General features: G+C 38.1%; 1 protein-coding gene across 1 annotated transcript; it reads right to left on the reverse strand.

Annotated features, from left to right (window-relative positions):
• Positions 1-1659: 1659 nt before the first annotated feature.
• On the reverse strand, positions 1660-2587 carry LOC308608676 (testican-3-like; the record flags this gene model as incomplete). Its single annotated transcript, XM_081221967.1, is given in 3 exon segments — positions 1660-1940; positions 1943-2509; positions 2512-2587. Coding segments are annotated over 3 exon segments (924 nt in total).
• Between the last annotated feature and the right edge of the window lie 22228 nt (positions 2588-24815).

Genomic DNA, 24815 nt, shown 5'->3' on the forward strand with positions numbered 1-24815 from the left:
TGGAAAGACTCCAACAACTTTATTTCAGTGGATTGTATACTGGGAAACCAGCTGACCCACTGTTTAAATGGTGACACCAGTGTGTAACACCCAACAGGTTTTTCCACTTTTATTATGGTCTCAAAACCATAGGTCTGATATCCTTAAAAGCGATGGTGTACCAGAAGGGCTACATGATTAATTAACATGCTAACTTAAATACAGCAACTAAAGTCATTTTTTTGCAGTTAAATCTTAAATGCTACTCCACACAATAATCATAAACATGTCCACATGGTAACTATGTAACAGTAGAAAAAAGAAAGAATGTATTCTATTTTCTTCATTCCAGCAGCAGTACCGGGACTGGTATTAATTTGTGATTAGGTGTGCCTTTCTATGGCCTAATGTCCTATGTGGGGATGCATGCTGAAACCTTTCTATTTCTATTTTGCAAGGCACCATACAGTATGTTCTCTAAGTTTCGACACTAGTAACAAAAATGGCATAATTCTTAGATTAAATGCAAATATTTGGGCTTCCCTGGTGGCGCGGTGGTTGGGAGTCCGCCTGCCGATGCAGGGGACGTGGGTTCGTGCCCCGGTCCGGGAAGATCCCACGTGCCGCGGAGCGGCTGGGCCCGTGAGCCATGGCCGTTGGGCCCGCGCGTCCGGAGTCTGTGCTCTGCAAAGAGAGAGGCCACAACAGTGAGAGGCCCGCGTGCCGCAAAAAAAAAAAAAAAAAAAAAAAAAGACAAAAAAAATGCAAATATTTATCTAACATAGGAAATAAAACAAGAATGAAGATTTTTAAGTTTGATATTGGGGCAAATGACAAACTTTTTGTAAAAATATGGTTTAAAAGAATCTTTCCCTTTGTCTTTCTACTTTAAGTTCTGCACCCTAAGTTGCTGGTCAGAAAGATAAAGAAACCTAGAAAGATAAAGAAATCATGCTGGTTAAGATCATCAAACAAATCAACATGAGACTGCTGTCCAAATTAAAATAAAAATTAGAAAGGACAACTATGTTTTTAACTTTCAAAATCCATGGTTTTTCCCTACTGGCCATTTTGTAAGATATCTGGTCACATCCAGAATAACTTCATAACTAAAAACATCACTAAAACTTCATAACTAAAAACATACAAACATGGTGGAAGTCTCCAGGATGGTGACTTTGTTTTTCTCACTTTGTGCTATTCCCTCACTCACCTCTAAATCACTCCAGCTCTGGGAAGAGTCTACTTGGAAACTGCAATTAAGGTCATGCATATTTTTATAAAATCCTTAGAATCCAGGTCATGTTATTAGAATAACTTAGAATCCTAGTATGTTATTGTAGATTCAACTTAAAATTTCTCCCATAAAAGTATCATATATGACCTCAAGCACTGGTTGTTTTGTTTGTGGCAGACTCACATAGGTCAGTAGCTCTTCATAACTTTCTCTTGTCTGGCTAGAGTCCATATGTGTTCTCTTTTTCATATAAAAACTCAAAGTAAATGATACTTCTCTACACATAAAGTTCTATGACTTTACTTGCAATATTTGAAATAATTATACAAAATATTAAGTGAGTTTTAGAATCATTTTGTTTTGGGGCAAGAAGGTACTCCTCAGTAGGGGATCACTTGGTAAATAAAAGAAACGTAGAATTTGTTGCTCTCAGGTCTCATCCATCAGATGTATCCATCCTGGTCACCACCATCATCATCATCCCCTTCATCCTCATCATCATCTTCAATTTCATCTTCATCATTCATAATGTCATCTTCATCGTCATCAGCAGCCCATTCACGGAAATCTCTACTTGCAAAATCTCCAGAGATCTCAAAATCAATAGCACAGTCTGCAACACCGTGCTTCCTGGACCCCACGACTTCCCTTCCATATCGGTCCACACACCAGCACTGCCCAGTTCTGCCGTGGCACTGCGTTGGCTTGTAGTAACCATCTGGATGTACTGTCCGAGGAGCTTCTTTACCCCGAGCCGCTTCTGAATACTGCCGAGATCCATCTGGCAAGGTAGGTCTTGTTGTCTCTGGAAGCAGTAGCACCACTCGTTGTTGGAGATGGAGCTGTCCTTGTATGTGTCACAGGAGCTGAAGAAGGCCTCCGCACACCAATCGTTCTTGTCCAGGTAAATGCTCCCAAGCTCCGACTGGTCCAGGAGCAGGTCGTAATTTGTATCAAGTCTGTTAAACATCAAGCCGAGTGAATCCTTGCAAATTGGCAAAATACTGGTATCAAATCTGCTTCTCTCTGGCCGCAGCGATGCTTTCGTCTTCTTGTTCTGGCCCCCACTCTCATGCAGGACCTTGAACCAGTCCCGCAGTCTGCTGGCCATCTCCCTGAGCTCCAGGTCACTGCAGGCTCTCTTCATATTCCTGCTTGAGCCCATGGTCGTATCCGAAGGACACGGGCAACGTCCTTCACACTTGACTGAGATCTGTTTTCCTAAGATGCATCCCTGGTATTCTAGTTTGCACTGAGAAGAGTAGGTATGTCCATCTGAACCACAGACGGGGCTGGTAGAGACGGGCACTGCTGGCAGGTGGATGTCGGGGGACCCCTCCACTGCTTATGCCCAACTCCTGTCTCTTTCATACTGTGCGTGAGCCTCCGCTGACCAACGCAGACTGCGGTGTGAGAACCTTGAATAATGCACATTTCGTGGCGACTACATTTCAGCCTTAAGCACGGGTCTTTAGTTGGGTCCAGAGCCCCATCGAAGGCCTTTCCTGGACTCCAAGTGCGGAAATAATCATCGTCTCGGAATCGGTTCCACTGTCCGCCTCCCGGTCGTACTGGGACACCGTGCTGAGCCATTGTTGGTCGTCCAGAAAATTGACGCCAGCCGGCCGGCCCGCAGCCGCCGCCAGAGCCTGCACATGCACAGCACGGCAGGCGCAGGGAGCATCCGCAGCCGCCCCTCAGCTCTGCGCACCCCTCCGTCCTTCCCTCCCCCATCCATGCTCCCCTTCCCCCTGCCATCAGTTTTTAACTGATCTGCTCTAGTAATTCAACCTCTTCACACTCTGTTCCTCATCTACAATAATGGAATAATAACCGTATTTACCCTGCCAAGCTGTTGAAATGAGCTAATTTCTAGAAAATGGTTAGCTAATTCCCTGACCCACTATAAATGAATGTTAGCCATTATTATTATATTGGATCATCTTCTCCATCTTCCAGAAGGTAATGGCCCACTCACTGCCAGTTGCACAACTGTTATCTCCTTTTATCCAGCCTGTCATCTTGCATACATGATTTGAGCTTCCAAGTTCTAATTTCTGTTTGGAGGTAGAAAGGAAGATATTATAGGTGAGATGGAATAGAATAAGAAAAAGCACTTTGGACTAGTACTTCAGAAATCAGTATTCAGGCTAAAAAATAATACAAATAAATGTATATATGAGAAACAGAAACAGACTCACAGATATAGAAAAAAAAAAAACTTGTGGTTACCAAAGGGGAGACAGAATTGGCAGAGGGCAAATTAGGGGTATGGGATTAGGAGATACAAACTACTATACATAGAATAGATAAGTAACAAGGACATATTGTATAGTACAAGGAATTATAACCATAATCTTGCAATGACTTCTAATGGAGTATAATCTGTAAAAATGCTGAATCACTATGATGTACACCTGAAACTAATATAATATTGTAAATCGACTATAAAAAAAAGTAGTCATGAAATTTGAGTTGGCCGATTTTCTGATTGGTTCAATTGTTCTATTCCTGAATCAGGAGTCAAAGAATGAGAGAGGGATAAAGCATGTAGGGTATTGAAAACAGTTCCAGTTTGGACTCCTACAAGCCTGTGTTTGAACCTCAGCTCTGCCTCTTGTTATATATCTTTAGGCAAGTAAGTCACTTAGCTCTCTGAGCCAGAGTTTCTTTATTTGTCAAATATGGCTCATAATACCATACTGATAGAATCACTGTGAAGATTCCTGGGGGAGTAATGCATGCACACATATATACTTTCTCCCACATGTACTGAATAGTCAATAATTGGAAACTATATTACGTACTTTGGAGCTTTGTGGCAATATTTTAACATTCTGGCAATGAGTTCCTTGTTAGTCTCACTTTTAGGGTTGTTGCAAACCTTTGTCCTCTTCTGGGTTATTTAAGTCAGCAGCTGGGAGAGCCAGCATCAAGGACTATTCATCAAAGGCTATTTAAACCTGGAAACCCATAAATAAAAATAAAAGACATACTTTTTTCAATAGTAGTGACAAAAAAAAAAACCCTCAAGAGTTTGATGAAAATACTCTGTTAGCGAGGCTGTGGGAAAATGTCTTGCTTTGTTGGTGGGAGTATACTTTGGTACACTTGTTGAAGGCAATTTAGGAAGTCTATCATATAATGAATTCATAAAGCCTCTAAACCAGCAACTACTTTTCTGGAAACTTATCCTACAAACATGCCAGTCTTTACACATGTTTTAAATAACATGTGTGCCAGGTTATTCACTGCAGCATTGTTTGTAATAGTAAAGTCCAAATGTCTATCATCAGAGTACTCACTAAATAAATTATGGTACAATCATACAATGATGCTATAAAAAAGAATGAGAAAGTGTTCTATACACTGACATGGAAACAAAAACAAAGATATATTAAGTGATTTTAAATGTTCAGAAAAGTATATATTGTATACTATCTTTTGTGCAAAAATAATGGAAAAATGGGTGGAAGGTTATCTTCTTACTTGAATATACACACACTTGGAATTTACAGAAGAAACAAATAACCGTGATTAACTGATTGGGAAGTGGAAACTAGGTAGATGGGAGACTAAGTTGGGAAGGACATTTTTTACTACATACTTTATTTTGAGTTTTTTTAAAAAATATTTTATTTTGGAGTATAGTTGATTAACAATGTTGTGTTCATTTCAGGTGTACAGCAAAGTGATTCAGTTATACATATAAATGTATCTATTCTTTTTCAAATTCTTTTCCCATTTAGGTTGTTACATAATATAGTATTGAGCAGAGTTCACTGTGCTATACAGTAGGTACTTGTTGGTTATCCATTTTAAATACAGCAGTGTGTACATGTCAATCCCAAACTACCAGTCTATCCCTCTCCCCCACCCTTCCCCCCCGGTAACCATAAGTTCATTCTCTAAGTCTGTGAGTCTGTTTCTGTTTTGAAAATAAGTTCATTTGTATCATTTTGTTTTAGATTCCACATATAAGCAATATAATACAATACTTCTCTTTCTCTGACTTATTTTACTCAGTACGCCAATCTCTACGTCCACCCATGTTGCTGCAAATGGCTTTATTTCATTCTTTTTAATGGCTGAGTAATATTACATTGTATATATGTACCACATCTTCTTTATCCATTCCTCTGCTGAAAAATTTTTGTTTTGATATATGTACATAACATTTTCAGTACATTTTATTTTTAAAAGACAATGATGAAGCTGAAAAAAATACTTGCAGTATACACGATAAATAGTTAATATCCTTATTGTATAGCTAATTTTACAAATTAAAGTACCTCTCTCCAAATTATTTACAAAGACAGTCATTGCTATTTTTTAATAATAGTGAATTGCAATGAGCTAAAAGTGTAATAGGAGAATGAGAAAATAAATGAGAGTATATGGATCTTGGACTTCCCTGGTGGCAGAGTGGTTAAGAATCCGCCTGCCAATGTGGGGGACATGGGTTCGGTCCCTGGTCCAGTAAGATTCCACATGCTGCGGAGCAACAAGCCCACACACCACAACTACTGAGCCTGCGCTCTAGAGCCCATGAGCCACAACTATTGAACCTGCATGCTGCAACTACTGAAGCCCACGTGCCTAGAGCCCATGCTCTGCAACAAAAGCCACTGCAATGAGAAGCCCATGCAGCACAATGAAGAGTAACCCCCCTTGCCGCAGATAGGGAAATCCTGCATGCAGCAATGAAGACCCAACACAGCCAAAAATAATAAATAAAATAATTTTTTTAAAATGATAGTATATGGATCTTCAGCAGGTGGATTATTTGACAAACATTAGAAATATTATTCTTGAAGAATTTTTCCTGACATGAAAAAACATTCATGAATTCAAAACATTGCATAGAATTCTGCAAAGTATTATCACCATTTCATTATGTGTTCATTATGCGTGTGAGTTCATATATGTATAATTATCTAAACTATCTGTAAATAATAGAGAAAATGAACATTGGGAAAAACCATTAAACATCACCAAAATAATAATAGTGAGTGGTCATGAGTGATTTTTCCCCTTGCATTTGCATTTGTGAAATGTTCAAATTTTCAACAATGACAACACATTAGTTTGATGAGGAAGATGTAATAACAAAGTTATTTAGAATATAAAACCCCAGTAGAAAAATGAATAAAGGACATGGGCACTTCAAAGAAAAAGACACAAATAGATAATAAACAGTGGGAGAAACTATTAAACCTCAGAAGTCATTTATAAAAAAACTATTAAATAGCAATAAGATAATACTTTATTATTTATCAAATTATTAAAGATTTTAACAAAGGCAATACTCACCATGATGAAGAACAGGGACTTCTCTCCTAGAGAACTTCATTCATCTGTAGAAAACATTTTTTTTTTATATTTTAAAGGCTAGGAAACTGGTTTCTTGCCTGTCATACTATGTGTCCCTTGACCTTAAGGACATTGCTAAGAGGCAAAGCCAAGATGAGTAAGGGAAGAGGGGAAATATTAGTCCTGGTACAAATTCAGAGAGCAAACCTGCCTACCTAGACCACCCAGGAAGAGTCAGGGATGCAACATAGGCACTTTCCCCAGTTCTATCCTTGAAACCACCAGCTAATCCCATAATATAAACCAGAGGGTGGGTGTTATGGTTGCCTAGGAGATTAGGAACATGGGGGAAAGTTTTAAAGCTGCAGACTTCACTTCTCCTGGGCTTTCCTAAGCCTCCAATTCCCTCTCTGTTGCAGGAGTTCATGTTATAGACAGTTTGTGCTATCTTTCTTCTCATCAGTCCATATGCTTGTTGAATTGGAGCTAGATCCCTCAATGCTTTACTGTCAGAGCTCCTTCTTTCTCCTATTACCAGCACACATTATATAACCCATAAAACAGTCCTCAAAGCAGGAAATAGAAAGGAAAGGGCATTAGTTAAATGGACAACCAGACAAAAAGGAGTAACTAAGGAGGACTTTATCCTAGGGATCCAGGATCTTCTCTCGAGTGTGTTGTTCTCTTTTCCTTGGATGATCCTATCCTCATTACACGGACTCTATGTGGTATGATAGTGGACTGAAGGAAGGAGAGACTTGAAAGAAGATTGAGTAATAGTCTGGATTAAAATTACTAATAATAAATAGTAACAGGTCTCAACATTTATTTAGCACTTATTTTGTACGAGGCATAATTCTAAGCACATTATACATATTAATGCATTTAATCCTCTGAACAACACTATAAGTAGCCACTGCTATTGTCCCCATTTTGCATGTGAGGAAACTGAGACAAGGAGAGGTTAAGTATCTAGCCCTAGGTCCATAGCAGATTTCCCCAGGTCTGCCACAGGAAGAACACCAGCAGAGTTTGCATGTCTTCTAAATATGCTCGATTATGCCTTATAATTACCTGAGGGTGAAGATCATTTTTTAGGAAAGTAGGAATATGACCATGTGCTGTTAAACTAACCTGTGCAAACCAGGTCTTCCCTATACTTGAAGCTTCTCATTTGGTCTATGAGACAAGAGGTTACTTTACAAATGTTTTGCTACTGCTGTTCCTGTCTACAAGAAATCCTGGGTAACCATTGTTATATATAACCTGAGCTGTATCTTGCTTTTCTCTCTTGGTGATTCCTCCAAGTTAGAGGAATCTTGGCAATTCCTCAAAGATAGAGTGTTTATTCTTTTTAATAGCCACAAAATATTTCATGGCATGACTATGTTTCAATTTAATTTAATTTAAATTTAAAATTTCAATTTAATTCAACCTAATTCAGTAGTTTTTAGTACATTCGCAAGGTGATGTAGCCATTACAGCTATCTAATTTCAGAACATTTTCATCACCACAAAAAAAACCTCTAGTACCCATTAGCAGTCATTCTCTATTCCTCAGCCCCTGGCAATCACTAGTCTCCTTTCTTGTGACTGTGGATTTGTCTATACTGGATATTTCATGTAAATGGAGTCATAAAATATGTGTGTGATCTTTTATGTCTGGTTTCTCTCACTTAATTAAGGGTTTCAAGGTTTATCCATATTATAGAGCTCAAACATGCTGTTGGGCTCCTCTACTAAATGTTTTCATTTTAGTTACTACACTTTCTTTTAAATTAAATAATTAATTAATTTATGGCTGAGTTGGGCCTTTGTTGCTGCATGTGGTCTTTCTCTAGTTGCGGCGAGCAGGGGTTACTCTTCGTTGTGGTGTGTGGGCTTCTCATTGCTATGGCTTCTCTTGTTGCAGAGCACGGGTTCTAAGGACGTGGGCTTCAGTAGTTGTGGCACATGGGCTCAGTAGTTGTGGCTCATGGGTTCTAGAGTGCAGGCTCAGTAGTTGTGGCACACGGGCTTAATTGCTCCTCAGCATGTGGCATCTTCCCGGATCAGGGCTCGAACCTGTGTCCCCTGCATTGGCAGGCAGATTCTTAACCATTGTTCCACCAGGGAAGTCCAGTTACTATGCTTTTAAATTGCAGAATTAACTTTTGATTCTTCTTTATAATTTCTATCTCTTTATTGATCAGTAGTTTCCATTTAGTGAAACACGGTCCTCGTACTTTTCTTTAGTTCTTTAGACATAATTTTCTTTAGTTCTTTGAACTATTCAAATTATCTCATGCTGATAGACTTTTGATAGTTTGTGATTTTTGAGGAATTAGTTCATTTCTTCTAAATTGTCAAATTTTGAATGTAAATTGTCCATACTGTCAAAGAAAACCAGAGCTTAATAGTAGTTAAAGTGGAAAAGCAGATTTTAATTGGGACTATTGCAATTGGGGGAAAGAGACCTCAGTATAAAACTGGACTCAAATCTGAATACAGCAAGGAAAAGTAGGGATTTATAGCTAAGTAGCAGGGTGGAAGGGTCAGTAGATGGAAAATTACTAAGAGGAAATATCAGGGATAAGGAGTGATTCTGACTAAACTGACTTCACAAGATTTTTGCTAAAGGCAGCCTAGAGGGATCAGATATCACCTGAGGGATTGTGAGGGATGAAGAATTTAATCACATATCGAGAGTGATCAGATATCTAGAGTGGGGATTTTTGTTAAACTGACTAACCGGATTCTTGCTAAAATTGAACACTGCAAAGATGAACATAAAAGTCCTAAGGTCAAGGCCTAGCTGAAAAGAGGATCCAGAAGAGTCAATAGTATTCTCTTTATTTTCTTTTTAAAGGTTACAGTCTCTGTAATGATTTTCCCTATTTTATGCCTTATAATGGCAATTTATGTCTTCTCTCTTTATTCTTGTCAGTCTTGCTAGAGGTTTATAAATTTTAATTATCTTTTCTAAGAACAAGTTTTTAAAAATAGATTCCCTTTATTATTTTTCTGTTTTCAGTTTTACTCCTTCTGCTTGGTTTGTTTTCATTTTGCTCTTCTTTTTCCAGTTTCTTAAAGTAGAAATGTAGATTATGGATTTAAGATCTTTCTTCTTTTCTAAGGTAAGTATTTAGTGCTATAAATTTCCCTCTCATTACAGCTTTAGCTGCATTCCACATATTCTGTTATGATGCATTTATATTTTCATTCAGTTCTATTTAGTTTTATTTCCTTTCAGATTTCCAATTTGGCCCATTGATTATTTGTAAATGTGTTGTCTATTGCCCAGGTATTTAAAGGTTTTCCTATTATATTTCTGTTGTTTTCTAGTTTTATTACATTATTGTCAGACTATCTATTCTGTATAATTTCAATTCTTTTAAAATTGTTGTGGTTTCTTTTACAGACTAAGAAGTGGTCTATATTCCCTATGCTTCAATGCATCTGTTACTGTTCATTTCAATCCCCTCCCTGCATTAATTTGATCACTGAGCATAGGAGAAGTAGGTCTAAGACTTTCCATTTCTCCATTTCCATTTTATTTCTGTAGCTACAGAGAAGCCAAAATTTCAAGAGGAATGCCAAGTTTCATCTCCTTCTTATTTATTTGGGGTATGTCTGCTGCAGTGGATTTTAGGTCAAGGAAATACCTTCTTAGTTGTTTTAAAAATAATTTTCTATAGGTGGCAACAGAGTGTCCCAAGAAAATAATCAATCTCTCTTCTTTCACCCATTGTGTTAAAAAAAGAAAAAGAAATAATAGTGGGCACATTTCTGCTGACTTGAATTTTGGGGTACACCCTTGAAAACACATAAATGAAATGATGTTTAACATCACTAACCACTAGGGGAATGCAAATCAAAAGCCATAATGTGATAACAACCTACATCTGTTGAGATGGCTATTATCCAAAAATCAAGAGATAATGAATATTGGTAAAAATGTGGAGAAAAGGGAACCTTAGTGCCCTGTTGGTGGGAATGTAAATTGGAAGAACCACTATGGAAAATGGTATGAAGTTTCATCAAAAAATTAAAAATAGAACTACCATATGATACAGCAATCCCACTTGGGTATATATCTAAAGGAAATGAAATCAGTATTTCAAAGAGGTATCTGCACCCCCACATTCATTACAGCATTATTCATAATAGCCAGAATATGGAAATAATCTAAGTGTCTATAGACAGATAAATTGATTTTTAAAATCTGGTATATATACAATGGAATATTGTTATAAAAAAAGGAAGGAAATCCAATCATTTGTGACAACATGGATGGACCTTGAGAGCATTACGCTAAGTGAAATAAGTCAGACAGAGGAAGACAAATACTGTTTGCTCTCACTTGTATGTGGAATTTAAAAGTAAAACTCAAGAGAGGTGGAAGATGGCAGAAGAGTAAGATGCGGAGATCACCTTCCTCCCCACAGATACACCAGAAATACATCTAGACGTGGAACAACTCCTACAGAACACCTACTGAATGCTGGCAGAAGTCCTCAAACCTCCCAAAAGGCAAGAAACTCCCCCACGTACCTGGGTAGGGCAAAAGAAATAAGGAATAAACAGAAACAAAAGAATAGGGACGGGACGTGCACCAGTGGGAGGGAGCTGTGAAGGAGGAAATGTTTCCACACACTAGGAAGCCACTTTGCTGGTGGAGACTGCGGGTGGCATAGGGGGGAAGCTTCGGGGCTGCGGAGGAGAGCGCAGCAACAGGGGTGCAGAGGGCAAAGTGGAGAGATTCCTGCAGAGAGGATCGGTGCCAACCCACACTCACCAGCCTGAGAGGCTTGTCTGCTCACCCGCCGGGGTGGGCAGAGATGGAAGCTGAAGCTCAGGCTTCTGTTGGAGCGCAGGGAGAGGACTGGGGTTGGTGGCGTGAACACACCCTGAAGGGGTTAGTGCACCATGGCTGGCCGGGAGGGAGTCTAGGAAAAAGTCTGGACCTGCTGAAGAGGCAAGAGACTTTTTCTTCCCTCCTTGTTTCCTGGTGCGTAAGGAGAGGGGATTAAGAGCGCTACTTAAAGGTGCTCCAGAGATGGAAGCGAGCCGCGGCTAAAAGCGCAGACCACAGATATGCGCATAAGATGCTAAGGCTGCTGCTGCTGCCACCAAGAAGCCTATGTGCGAGCACAGGTCACTATCCACACCTCCCCTCCCAGGAGCCTGTGCAGCCCGGCACTGCCAGGGTCCCATGATACAGGGAAAACTTCCCCGGCAGAACGCACGGGACACCACAGACTGGGGCAACGTCATGCCAGCCTCTGGCGCCGCAGGCGCGCACTGCATCTGCACCACTCCCTCCCCATGGCCTGAGTGAGCCAGAGGCCCCGAGTCAGCTGCTCTAACCCCATCCTGCCTGAGCGAAGAACAGAAGCCCTCTGGCGACCTACATGCAGAGGCGGGGCCAAATCCAAAGCTGAGCCCTGGGAGCTGTGAGAACAAAGAAGAGAAAGGGAAATCTCTCCCAGCAGCCTCAGGAGCAGCGGATTAAATCTCCACAATCAACTTGATGTACCCTGCATCTGTGGAATACCTGAATAGGCAAAAAATCATCCCAAATTGAGGAGGTGGACTTTGAGAGAAACATTTATTATTTTTTCCCCTTTTCCTCTTTTTCTGAGTGTGTATGTGTATTCTGCTGTGTGAGAATTTGTCTGTACAGCTTTGCTTTCACCACTTGTCCTAGGGTTTTATCCATCCGTTTTTCTTTTTTTTACTATAAAAACATTTTCTTTTTAATAATTATTTTTTATTTTAAAAACTTTATTTTATTTTATCTTTATTTTATTTTATTTTATTTTATCCTCTATCCTTCTTTCTTTCTACATTTTCTCCCTTTTATTCTGAGCCGTGTGGATGAAAGGCTCTTGGTACTGCAGCCAGGAGTCAGTGTTGTGCCTCTGAGGTGGGAGAGGCAACTTCAGGACACTGATCCACAAGAGACCTCCCAGCTCCACATAATATCAAATGGCGAAAATCTCCCAGAGATCTCCATCTCAACACCAAGACCCAGCTTCACTCAATGACAAGCAAACTACAGTGCTGGACACCCTATGCCAAACAAGTAGCAAGACAGGAACACAACCCCACCCATTAGCAGGGAGGCTGCCTAAAATCAAAATAAGTCCACAGACACCCCAAAACACCCCACCAGACGTGGACCTACACACCAGAAAGACAAGATCCAGCCTCATCCACCAGAACACAGGCACTAGTCCCCTCCACCAGGAAGCCTACACAATGCACTGAACCAACTTTAGCCACTGGGGACAGACACCAAAAAGAACGGGACTATGAACCTGCAGCCTGCAAAAAGGAGACCACAAACACAGTAAGATAAGCAAAATCAGAAGACAGAAAAACACACAGCAGATGAAGGAGCAAGATAAAAAGCCACCAGATCTAACAAATGAAGGGGAAATAGGCAGTCTACCTGAAAAAGAATTCAGAATAATGATAGTAAAGATCATCCAAAATCTTGGAAATAGAATAGACAAAATGCAAGAACCATTTAGCAAGGACCTAGGAGAAATAAAGATGAAACAAGCAATGGTGAACAACACAATAAATGAAATTAAGAATACTCTGGATGGGATCAATAGCAGAATAACTGAGGCAGAAGAATGGATAAGTGACCTGGAAGATAAAATAGTGGAAATAACTACTGCAGAGCAGAAGAAATAAAAAAGAATGAAAAGAACTGAGGACAGTCTCAGAGACCTCTGGGACAACATTAAACACACCAACATTAGAATTATAGGGGTCCCAGAAGAAGAAGAGAAAAAGAAAGGGACTGAGAAAATATTTGAAGAGATTAGAGTTGAAAATTTCCCTAATATGGGAAAGGAAATAGTTAATCAAGTCTGGGAAGCACAGAGACTCTCATACAGGATAAATCCAAGGAGAAATACGCCAAGACACATATTAATCAAACTGTCAAAAATTAAATACAAAGAAAACATATTAAAAGCAGCAAGGGAAAAACAACAAATAACACACAAGGGAATCCCCATCAGGTTAACAGCTGATCTTTCAGCAGAAACTCTTCAAGCCAGAAGGGAGTGGCAGGACATAATTAAAGTGATGAAGGAGAAAAACCTACAACCAAGATTACTCTACCCAGCAAGGATCTCATTCAGATTTGATGGAGAAATTAAAAATTTACAGACAAGAAAAAGCTGAGAGAGTTCAGCACCACCAAACCAGCTTTACAACAAATGCTAAAGGAACTTCTCTAGGCAAGAAACACAACAGAAGGAAAAGACCTACAATAACAAACCCAAAACAATTAAGAAAATGGTAATAGGTACATACATATCGATAATTACCTTAAAAGTAAATTGATTAAATGCTCCAACCAAAAGTCACAGACTGGCTGAATGGATACAAAAACAAGACCCAAATATACGCGGTCTAAAAGAGACTCACTTCAGACCTAGAGATATATACAAACTGAAAGTAAGGGGATGGAAAAAATATTCCATGCAAATGGAAACCAAAAGAAAGCTGAAAGAGCAATTCTCATATCAGACAAAACAGACTTTATAATAAAGACTATTAGAAGAGACAAAGAAGGACACTATATAATGATCAAGGGATCGATCCAAGAAAAAGATATAACAATTGTAAACATTTATGCACCCAATGTAGGAGCACCTCAATACATAAGGCAAATATTAACAGCCATAAAAGGGGAACTCGACAGTAACACATTCATAGTAGGGGACTTTAACACCCCACTTTCACCAATGGACAGATCATCCAAAATGAAAATAAATAAGGAAACACAACCTTTAAATGATAAATTAAACAAGATGGACTTAATTGATATTTATAAGACAATCCATCCAAAAACAACAGGATACACTTTTTTCTCAAGTGCTCATGGAACATTCTCCAAGATAGATCATATCTTGGGTCACAAATTAAGCCTGGTAAATTTTAGAAAATTGAAATTGTATCAAGTATATTTTCTCACCACAACGCTATGAGACTAGGTATCAATTACAGGAAAAGATCTGTAAAAAATAGAAACACATGGAAGCTAAACAAGACACTACTTAATAATGAAGTGATCACTGAAGAAATCAAAGAGGAAATCAAAAAATACCTAGAAATAAATGAAAATGGAGACACGACAACCCAAAACCTATGGGATGCAGCAAAAGCCATTCTAAGAGGGAAGTTTATAGCAATACAATCCTACCTTAAGAAACAGGAAACATCTCGAATAAACAACCTAACTTTGCACCTAAAGCAATTAGAGAAAGAAGAACAAAAAAGCCACAAAGTTAACAGATGGAAAGAAATCAGAAAGATCAGATCAGAAGAAAATGAAAAGGAAATGAAGGAAACGATAGCAAAGATCAATAAAACTAAAAGCTGGTTCTTTGAGAAGATAAACAAAATTGATAAACCATTAGCCAGAGTCATCAAGAAAAGAAGGGAGAAGACTCAAATCAATATAAGTAGAAAGGAAAAAGGAGAATTAAAAACTGACACTGCAGAAATACAAAAGATCATGAGAGAATACTACAAGCAACTCTACACCAATAAAATGGACAACCTGTACAAAATGGACAAATTCTTAGAAATGCACAACCTGCCAAGACTGAATCAGGAAGAAAGAGAAAATATGAACAGACCAATCACAAGCACTGAAATTGAAACTGGGGTTAAAAATCTTCCAACAAACAAAAGCCCAGGACCAGATGGCTTCACAGGCGAATTCTAACAAACATTTAGAGAAGAGCTAACACCTATTTGTCTCAAACACTTCCAAAATATAGCAGAGGGAGGAACACTCCCAAACGCATTTTACGAGGCCATCATCACCCTAATACCAAAACCAGACAAGGATGTCACAAGGAAAGAAAACTACAGGCCAATATCACTGATGAACAAAGATGCAAAAATCCTCAACAAAATACTAGCAAACAGAATCCAACAGCACATAAAAAGGATCATACACCGTGATCAAGTGGGGTTTATTCCAGGAACGCAAGGATTCTTCAATATACACAAATCAATCAACTTGATACACCATATTAACAAACTGAAGGAGAAAAACCTTATGATCATCTCAATAGATGCAGAGAAAGCTTTCGACAAAATTCAACACCCATTTATGAAAAAAAACCTGCAGAAAGTAGGCATAGAGGGAACTTTCCTCAGCATAATAAAGGACATATATGACAAACCTACAGCCAACATCGTCCTCAATGGTGAAAAACTGAAAGCATTTCCACTAAGATCAGGAACAAGTCAAGTTTGCCCACTCTCACCACTCTTATTCAACATAGTTTTGGAAGTTATAGCCACAGCAATCAGAGAAGAAAATGAAATAAAAGGAATCCAAATTGGAAAAGAAGAAGTAAAGCTGTCACTGTTTGCAGATGACATGATACTATATATAGAGAATCCTAAAGATGCCACCAGAAAACTACTAGAGCTAATCAATGAATTTAGTGAAGTAGCAGGATACAAAATTAATGCACAGAAATCTCTGACATTCCTATACACCATTGATGAAAAATCTGAAACTGAAATCAAGAAAACATTCCCATTTACCACTGTAACAAAAAGAATAAAATATCTAGGAATAAACCTACCTAAGGGACAAAGGCTCTGTATGCAGATAATTATAAAACACTGATGAAAGAAATTCAAGATGATACAAGTAGATGGAGAGATATACCATGTTCTTGGATTGGAAGAATCAACATTGTGAAAATGACTCTAGTGCCCAAAGCAATCTACAGATTGAATGCAATCCCTATCAAACTGCCACTGGCATTTTTCACCGAACTAGAACAAAATATTTAACAATTTGTATGGAAAGACAAAAGACCCGAATAGCCAAAGCAATCTTGTGAATGAAAAACAAAGCTGGAGGAATGAGGCTCTGTGACTTCAGACTATACTACAAAGTTACAGTAATTAAGACATTATGGTACTGGCACAGAAATATAGATCAATGGAACTGGATAGAAAACCCAGAGGTAAACCCACGCACATATGGTCACCTCATCTTTGATAAAGGAGGCAGGAATGTAAATGGAGAAAGGACAGCCTCTTCAATAAGTGGTGCTGGGAAAACCGGACAGCTACATGTAAAAGTATATGATTAGAAGACTCCCTAACACCATACACAAAAATAAGCTCAAAATGGATTAAAGACCTAAATGTAAGGCCAGAAACTGTCAAACTCTTAGAGGAAAACATAGGCAGAACACTCTATGACATAAATCACAGCAAGATCCTTTTTGACCCACCTCCTCGGGAAATGGAAATAAAAACAAGAATAAACAAGTGGGACCTAATGAAACTTAAAAGCTTTTGCACAGCAAAGGAAAACATAAACAAGACCAAAAGACAACCCTCAGAATGGGAGAAAATATTTGCAAATGAAGAAACTGACAAAGGATTTATCTCCAAAATTTACTAGCAGCTCTTTCAGCTCAATAACAAACAAAACAAACAACCCAATCCAAAAATGGACAGAAGACCTAAATAGACATTTCTCCAAAGAAGATATACAGATTGCCAGCAAACACATGAAAGAATGCTCAACATCATTAATCATTAGAGAAATGCAAATCAAAACTACAATGAGATATCATCTCACACCAGTCAGAATGGCCAACATCAAAAAATCTAGAAGCAATCAATGCTGGAGAGGGTGTGGAGAAAAGGGAACACTCTTGCACTGCTGGTGGGAATGTGAATTGGTACAGCCACTATGGAGAACAGTATGGAGGTTCCTTAAAAACTTACAAATAGAACTACCATATGACCCAGCAATCCCACTACTGCGCATATACCCTGAGAAAACGATAATTCAAAAAGAGTCATGTACCACAATGTTCATTGCAGATATATTTACAATAGCCCGGAGTTGGAAACAACCTAAGTGTCCATCATCGGATGAATGGATAAAGAAGATGTGGCACATATATACAATGGAATATTACTCAGCCATAAAAAGAAACGAAATTGATTTATTTGTTGTGAGGTGCGTGGACCTAGAGTCTGTCATACAGAGTGAAGTAAGTCAGAAAGAGAAAGACAAAAACTGTATGCTGACACATATATATGGAATCTAAGAAAAAAAGAATGTCATGAAGAACCTAGGGGTAAAACGGGAATAAAGACACAGACCTACTAGAGAATGGACTTGAGGATATGGGGAGGGGGAAGGGTAAGCTGTGACAAAATGAGAGAGAGGCATGGACATATAGACACTACCAAATGTAAAATAGATAGGTAGTGTGAAGCAGCCGCATAGCACAGGGAGATCAGCTCGGTGCTTTGTGAGCACCTGGTTGGGTGGGATAGGGAGTGTGAGAGGGAGGGTGATGCAAGAGGGAGGCGATATGGGACCATATGTATATATATAACTGATTCACTTTGTTATAAAGCAAAAACTGACACACCATTGTAAAGCAGTTATACTCCAATAAAGATTAAAAAATAAAATAAAATAAATAAAAGTAAAACTCATAGCAGCAGAGAGTAGAATGAATGATGGTTTCCAGAAGCTGAAAATTGCGGGAAATGGAGAAATGGCCAATAAAGAGTACAAGCTTTCAGTTAAGATGAATAAGTTTTGGGAATCTAATATTTAGTTTGATGGCTGTAACAACTGTGCTATATTCTTGAACGTTGTGATGAGACAAGATCTTATATACTCTCACCACACACAAAAAATTGTAATTATGTGAGGAAATGGACGTTAACCAAGCTTGTAGTAATCATTTTGCAATATATATAGCATCAAATCATCACGTATACACCTGAATCTTTATAATATTATATGTCAGCGATATCTCAAGAAAGTTGGGGGAAAAACTCTGATCTAGTGTGTCATATCTGGCCTTCCTTGGGGATGGTTTTTGCCAGTTCATTTTGTTCCTTTGAATAGGCCATGTTCTCCTGTTTCTCTGTGTGTTCTGTGATTTTTTTAGCTGATAGTTGGGCATTTAGAAATAAAATTCTCCCTCTTCCTTAGGGTTTTCATTATTATCAATATTATCGTTTAAGGCTTAGTTGTCTGTTTTGGGACATTCATACTATTTTCGCAAAGAGTATTCCTTGCCATACATGACTACTGAAGTCTTTGTTCCATTAGCTCATGTTCAACTAATGTTTTGACAGAGACTTTTTGAATTCCAGGAGCTCACTAAGTCTTTGCAGATTGGCTCTGTGCTTGAGCACGCCTTCAAGACTTAACTGGGCTTGTTCAGAGCCTAGAGGTCAGCACAAGCAAAATCTTAAGGTCCTGTAAGGTCTTTTCTGAGCATGTGCCTTGCATATTGCTTTCTAAATCCTACATATGTATGACTGCTTTTGAATGTCCTAATTTCCCAAAGAGTCTCATTTCAACTTCTCTTTCAGGCTTTAGACTATTGTATGTCTCCACCCGTTATCTATTGCCCCAGGCATCTATGGTTCTGTAGTTGCCTTGGAGATTTTATGAGCAGTATCTGCCGTTTTCACTACTCAGCTCCAAGTTAGGGGAAACAGAAATGAGCACCTTACATCAGTCCTTCAGCTTTCCCCCAGAAAGGATAGAAAAGATGTACACAATACTTTTTTTTTTTTTTTTTTTTGTGGTACGCGGGCCTCTCACTGTTGTGGCCTCTCTCGTTGCGGAGCACAGGCTCCGGACGCGCAGGCTCAGCAGCCATGGCTCATGGGCTCAGCCGCTCCGCGGCATGTGGGATCTTCCCGGACCAGGGCACGAACCCATGTCCCCTGCATCGGCAGGCGGACTCTCAACCACTGTGCCACCAGGGAAGCCCTACAATACTTTTTAAATAAAGTATGCAGAACACACCTCCAGTTTGAATAAGGGATCTGAGAACGAGGCTGCTTCCTCTTTAAAACTAAAACCACTACCTCAGTTGAAAGGGCATGGGGCAAAGGTGAGTAAAACACCACAAAAATTTCCTACTGTTCTGAAGATGGCTTTTCTTGATTAGGTAGTTTCATGGTTGCTGTAAACCTTTGTCTGTGATTCAGACTCTGGTTGATTCAGAGAGTTCTTGCTTATTTTTTTCCCTTTGATCTTTCTGTTGGGGAAGAGGGCTTGGAACTTCTGAGTCCCTCATTTTGCTGACATTAGTTAATACCTCTACTATTATACTGCATCGAAAACATTCATTTTCTGAACTCTTGTTCCATTAGTGCAACTCCCTTTATGTTTTGCTTCCTGAGCTACCATTGATTCTAGGGTCTGATACTTCAGTCCTCATCATGCTAATAACCCTCAAATTGGCAGAAGAGCAGAGAACCTAGGATAGAGAACTTGTGAACACCAGCCTTTGTAGAGGAGGAAGAGGAACCTGTGGACATACTGAAAATGAATTGTCAGTGGAGTATGAGGAAAAGAATGTTACAATATCAACAAATGCAACAGACTGACCCTCAATACATCACAAAGTACTCTACATCTTCAACTTTGTACAGTGAGTTCTCTCCATCTACTTGACTTAACGAAAATCTAGTTCTTCACTAAGTATACCTGAATTACAGCTCTTGCAGTCACCACGTTAAACACCTTAACAAAGGCTTTCACATCTGAGTCAACTGAAAAAAAATGTGTATTATTAATTTCATTAGCTTCCTGAAGCTGGCAGCAGAGCTTTATAAAACAGAACTTTCTACACTTCCTCCCTTCCCACCCACACCCCTTCCTCCAAACTTGGAACAAAGTAGATGTTTTTTTGCATCGTTGCTTTCATTGATTATGATCTTTTAAATAATCGTTTCTCAATGTGATGGGTGAAAATTTGCATCTCAGAATTGTTTTAATATGCATTTCTTTGGTAAGTAGGGAAGTTAAACATATTGCTATGCTTCACAGAATTTCTATTTTTTCTTTTTTGAATGATATTCATATCCCTTATATTTACATTGGGATTTTATTTTATAGCCGTTATTTTTTCTCATTATAAAAATAATATTTATGCAACTGAACACCCATATTTTCACGCCACTAGAGACAACAATTTTAACATTTAGATGCATTTTTACTAGTTTTTCCCCATCTGTGTAGTTATTTGCATTTTCATATTTAATATCATTTTGCTTTATAGCCTGCCTTTTTTTCATGTAACTATGTAGTGATCTTTCCCCATACCATTAATAATTGTTGTGTAAATGCTTTAAAAGAGCTTTTGTTTATGATTTAAAAAACAATTCTTGAGCACTGTTGAAAACTTGGTAAATTCAGAAAAAAAATTAATAAGAAAAATCATATAAAATCCCTCAAACTGGAGATAATCATTGTTAAACTTTTGGTGTAATTTCCCAACCATTTATCTATGAAAGTGTTATACATTTTAATTCCACTGAGATCATATACTAATGTACAGTTTTACATGAGTATTATTTCATTTTATATTTTACATACCCCTAGAACTATTTTTTAAATGTTATTTTAGTGGCTATATATTAAACCAATTGTTTAACCACTTTAATAGTCCACTCTATTGAACACTTAAAACTTCCCCACTATTAGAAACTATGCTATAATGAATTTTTGAGTGCAAAATCTGTATTTCTGAATTTTATTAAAGAGCCCAAGAAGTGGATTACTGGGTAAAATGTTATGACCATTTTATAAAATACTGCAGTAGTTTAGATTTATGTAAATGGCTCTTTCCTTGAGTACACAGATCCTTTCACTGGTTTTGTTCTGTTTACTCTTTTTTAAGGTGACAAGTGGTACCCTAATATTGTATTAATTTTAATTTAAAAATTATCAATGGATATTTTTCAAGCTTATTAGCAATGTGATTTCCTCCATTGTGAATTATTGTTCACATTCTATGCTGCTTGTAAATCTTGGTACAACCTCTGGAGGACAATTTGTAAATTTCTTTCAAAATTACAAATGCACAAATCCTTTAATCATCATTTCCATTCATAGGGATTTATTCCAAAGATATATGTGTGTGTGTGTGTGTGTATCTCAAGATGATATATGTACAACTATATTGCAGAATTTTTTAAAAATATAAAATATTAGAATATAAGTTTTAAGTGGGAAAATGTATAGATCTTTGTGTTCTACTATTCATTTAATAAAAGGGAGAGGTTAACACACACATATGTATATATTTGAGTATTAACATACTATATATGGGAAAGAACACACAGAGACTAATACAAGTTGAATGAAGTCCCTTTCCCTTTTATGTTCTATTTGAAGACTATTTTACAGGGTTTATGATGTACATTAAGTAATTGGAAAAGGACTGGGATGCTGAAAGTGAGGCATGGGAAAGATGTAGCTCCAAATCAAGAAGACATCTGGGGGGTTTCCCTGGTGGCACAGTGGTTGAGAGTCCACCTGCCGATGCAGGGGACACGGGTTCATGCCTCGGTCCGGGAAGATCCCATGTCCCGCGGAGCGGCTGGGTCTGTGAGCCATGGCCACTGAGCCTGCACGTCCAGAGTCTGTGCTCTGCAAAGGGAGAGGCCACAACAGTGAGAGTCCTGCGTACCGCAAAAAAAAAAAAAAAAAAAAAAGACATCTGGGAAGCCAGACACAAAAGACCTCACATTATATTATTACATTATAGATGTACCTGAAAGGCAAATCTCCAGAGACAGAAAGTAGAAACACAAAGTAGTTTACCTGGGGCTGGGGATGGAAACATGGAGTGGCTAAAAACGAGCACTAGGTATCCTCCTGGGGCAATGGAAACATTCTAAAACTTGACAGTGGTTACACAACACTGTGAGTTCACTAAAAATTATTGAATTGTACACTTAAAGTGGGTGAATTTTATGATGTGTAAGTTACACCTCAATAAATCTGTTAAAAATAAACAAATAAACATGTCTAAGAATATATTTTTTAAATGGACTCTGGTTTGTTAAAGAAGTTAAAGAAGGAACCAATCCTACAGCAGCATTGGCACCAGAGATATCTATCAGTAAAATTAACCTCATGATTCACAGAATAGTCTTACAGGTTTTAGAAAGACTTTCAGTGGTCCAGGCAGCTGCTCTAATGATCAACCCCACACTCCTGATATTGCTCACAAATATCCCTATCCCCAGAAGTTACACTTAAGTATGATTAGAGGAACAGGTTGCAGTAGTGGTGGTATGTGCTTAGAATTCTGCCTGGTACAAAGTAAGTGCTAAGTAAAGTCAGCTGTTATTGTTTCCATCCAGACTATTAAAACAGACTCTTTTCTTAAACATTTTATGTCGAGTCTCTCATTCTTTCATTCCATCTTCTCACCTCTGACTTGAAATATACCTGAAGGACTCATCACTGCAGCAGACCATACATGAGCTAGATGTATCCCTGGACAAGTTTCTGTCTGGATCACCCAGGTAGTCTGGTGAAATACTCAGAGACACTGCTTCTCAACACTCAGGAAGTTTACAACCACCTCTGAGTTGCTTAGTGACAAATATCATTCATCTTGAACAAAGGTGGAGACTGACAATGTTGAATTTTACCTGAGCCCTGTGCTCCTAGAAAACAGAGGAAATTAAGAAATATTCAACCTTTTTGTGCTCCAAGGAACTGCTTACTACAAAGAACCACTCTTCTCCATATAACTTAGATAAGACACACGATATGCACCTTGTTTACCTATATAACAAGGTTAAACACAGACACTCTAAATATCTGTTCTTTGCCTCATAAATAACTAACTTAACTGATTGAAACCACTGACCAACCTGGACAATATATCTGCCACCTTGACTTTACCAAACTTTAGTTAAGCTTCTCTCCTTTCTTCAGGCCTTTTAACTTTCACCCTCCCTCAACTTGAGTATCCTTCATGGCCCCTTAATGGCATCAATTAACCTCAGGGAAAAACATTTCATGATCAACTGTTCAGTCTGGTTACCCTTTCATCCCACTTCCCCAAATCTGGTTCTTTCTAGTTTTGGTCTCTTTTCCCTATAAAAGAAAGGCCCTTTTATGCCTGACCTTTGAAATACTTACAGATTTCATGGGCAGAGATTCTCGCTATTGCAATAGTCCCTTTCCCCTCTCTTGCCAAAATCCATTGGAATAAAGCCTCTTCTAATCTAAATCCAGATTTGTTTTTTATCTGAAAGGTTTAATAAAGTTTAGGTAATACCCAAACATGTTATAATGCCCAATTCCTTTTTCTGATGTCTTATCCAGCTACCTATACCCCCAGGAATTTTACTTGAGTAGTTTAAAAGAAAGCTGCTATCAGAAAGAGAAGTTAAGAAAACAATCCCATTTACAGTCACATCAAAAAAAATAAAATACCTAGGAACAAATCTAACTAATGAGATTAAAGACTTGTACTCCAAAAACTACAAGACACTGATGAAACAAATTGAAGATGACACAAACAGATGGAAAGATATATATATTATTCAATGCAATCCGTATGAAAATACCAAGGGCATTTTCCACAGAACTAGAACAAATAATTCTAAAATTTGCATGGAAACACAAAAAAAACCCAAATAGTCAAAACAATCTTGAGAAAGAAGAACAGAGCTGGAGGAATCATGTTCCCTGACTTCAGACTATGCTACAAAACTAAAATAATCAAAAGAGTATGGTACTGGCATAAAAACAGACACACAGATCAATGGAACAGGATAGAAAGCCCAGAGATAAACCCACGTAGCTATGGTCAATTAATCTAAAATAAAGAAGGCAAGAATATACACTGGAGGAAAGACAGTCACTTCAATAAGTGGTTCTGGGAAAACTGGACAGCTACATGTAAAAGAATGAAATTATAACATTCTCCAACACCGTATACAAAATAAACTCAAAATGAGTTAAAGACCTAAATGTAAAACTGGATACTATAAAACTCCTAGAGGAAAACATAGGTGGAACACTCTTTGACATAAACCCCAGCAACATTTTTTTGGATCCATCTCCTAAAGTAAAGAAAATAAAAGGAAAAAAAAAACAAATGGGACCTAATTAAACTTAAAAGCTTTTGCACAGCAAATGAAACCATTGACAAAACAAAAGAACAATGTACTGAATGGGAGAAAGTTTTGCAAATTACTTAACTGATAAGGGATTAATATCCAACATATATAAACATCTCATACAATTCAACATCAAACAAACAAACAACCCAATTAAAAAGTGGCAGAACTGAATAGACATTTTTCAAAGAGGAAATACAAATGGCCAACAGGCATATGAAAAGATGCTCAACATTGCTAATCATCAGGGAAATGCAAATCAAAACCACAATGAGATATGACTTCACAGTTGTCCAAATGGCTATCATCAAAAAGA

This window comes from Mesoplodon bidens (genome assembly GCF_964165515.1).
Source record: "Mesoplodon bidens genome assembly, chromosome: X".
Classification (NCBI taxonomy): domain Eukaryota; kingdom Metazoa; phylum Chordata; class Mammalia; order Artiodactyla; family Ziphiidae; genus Mesoplodon; species Mesoplodon bidens.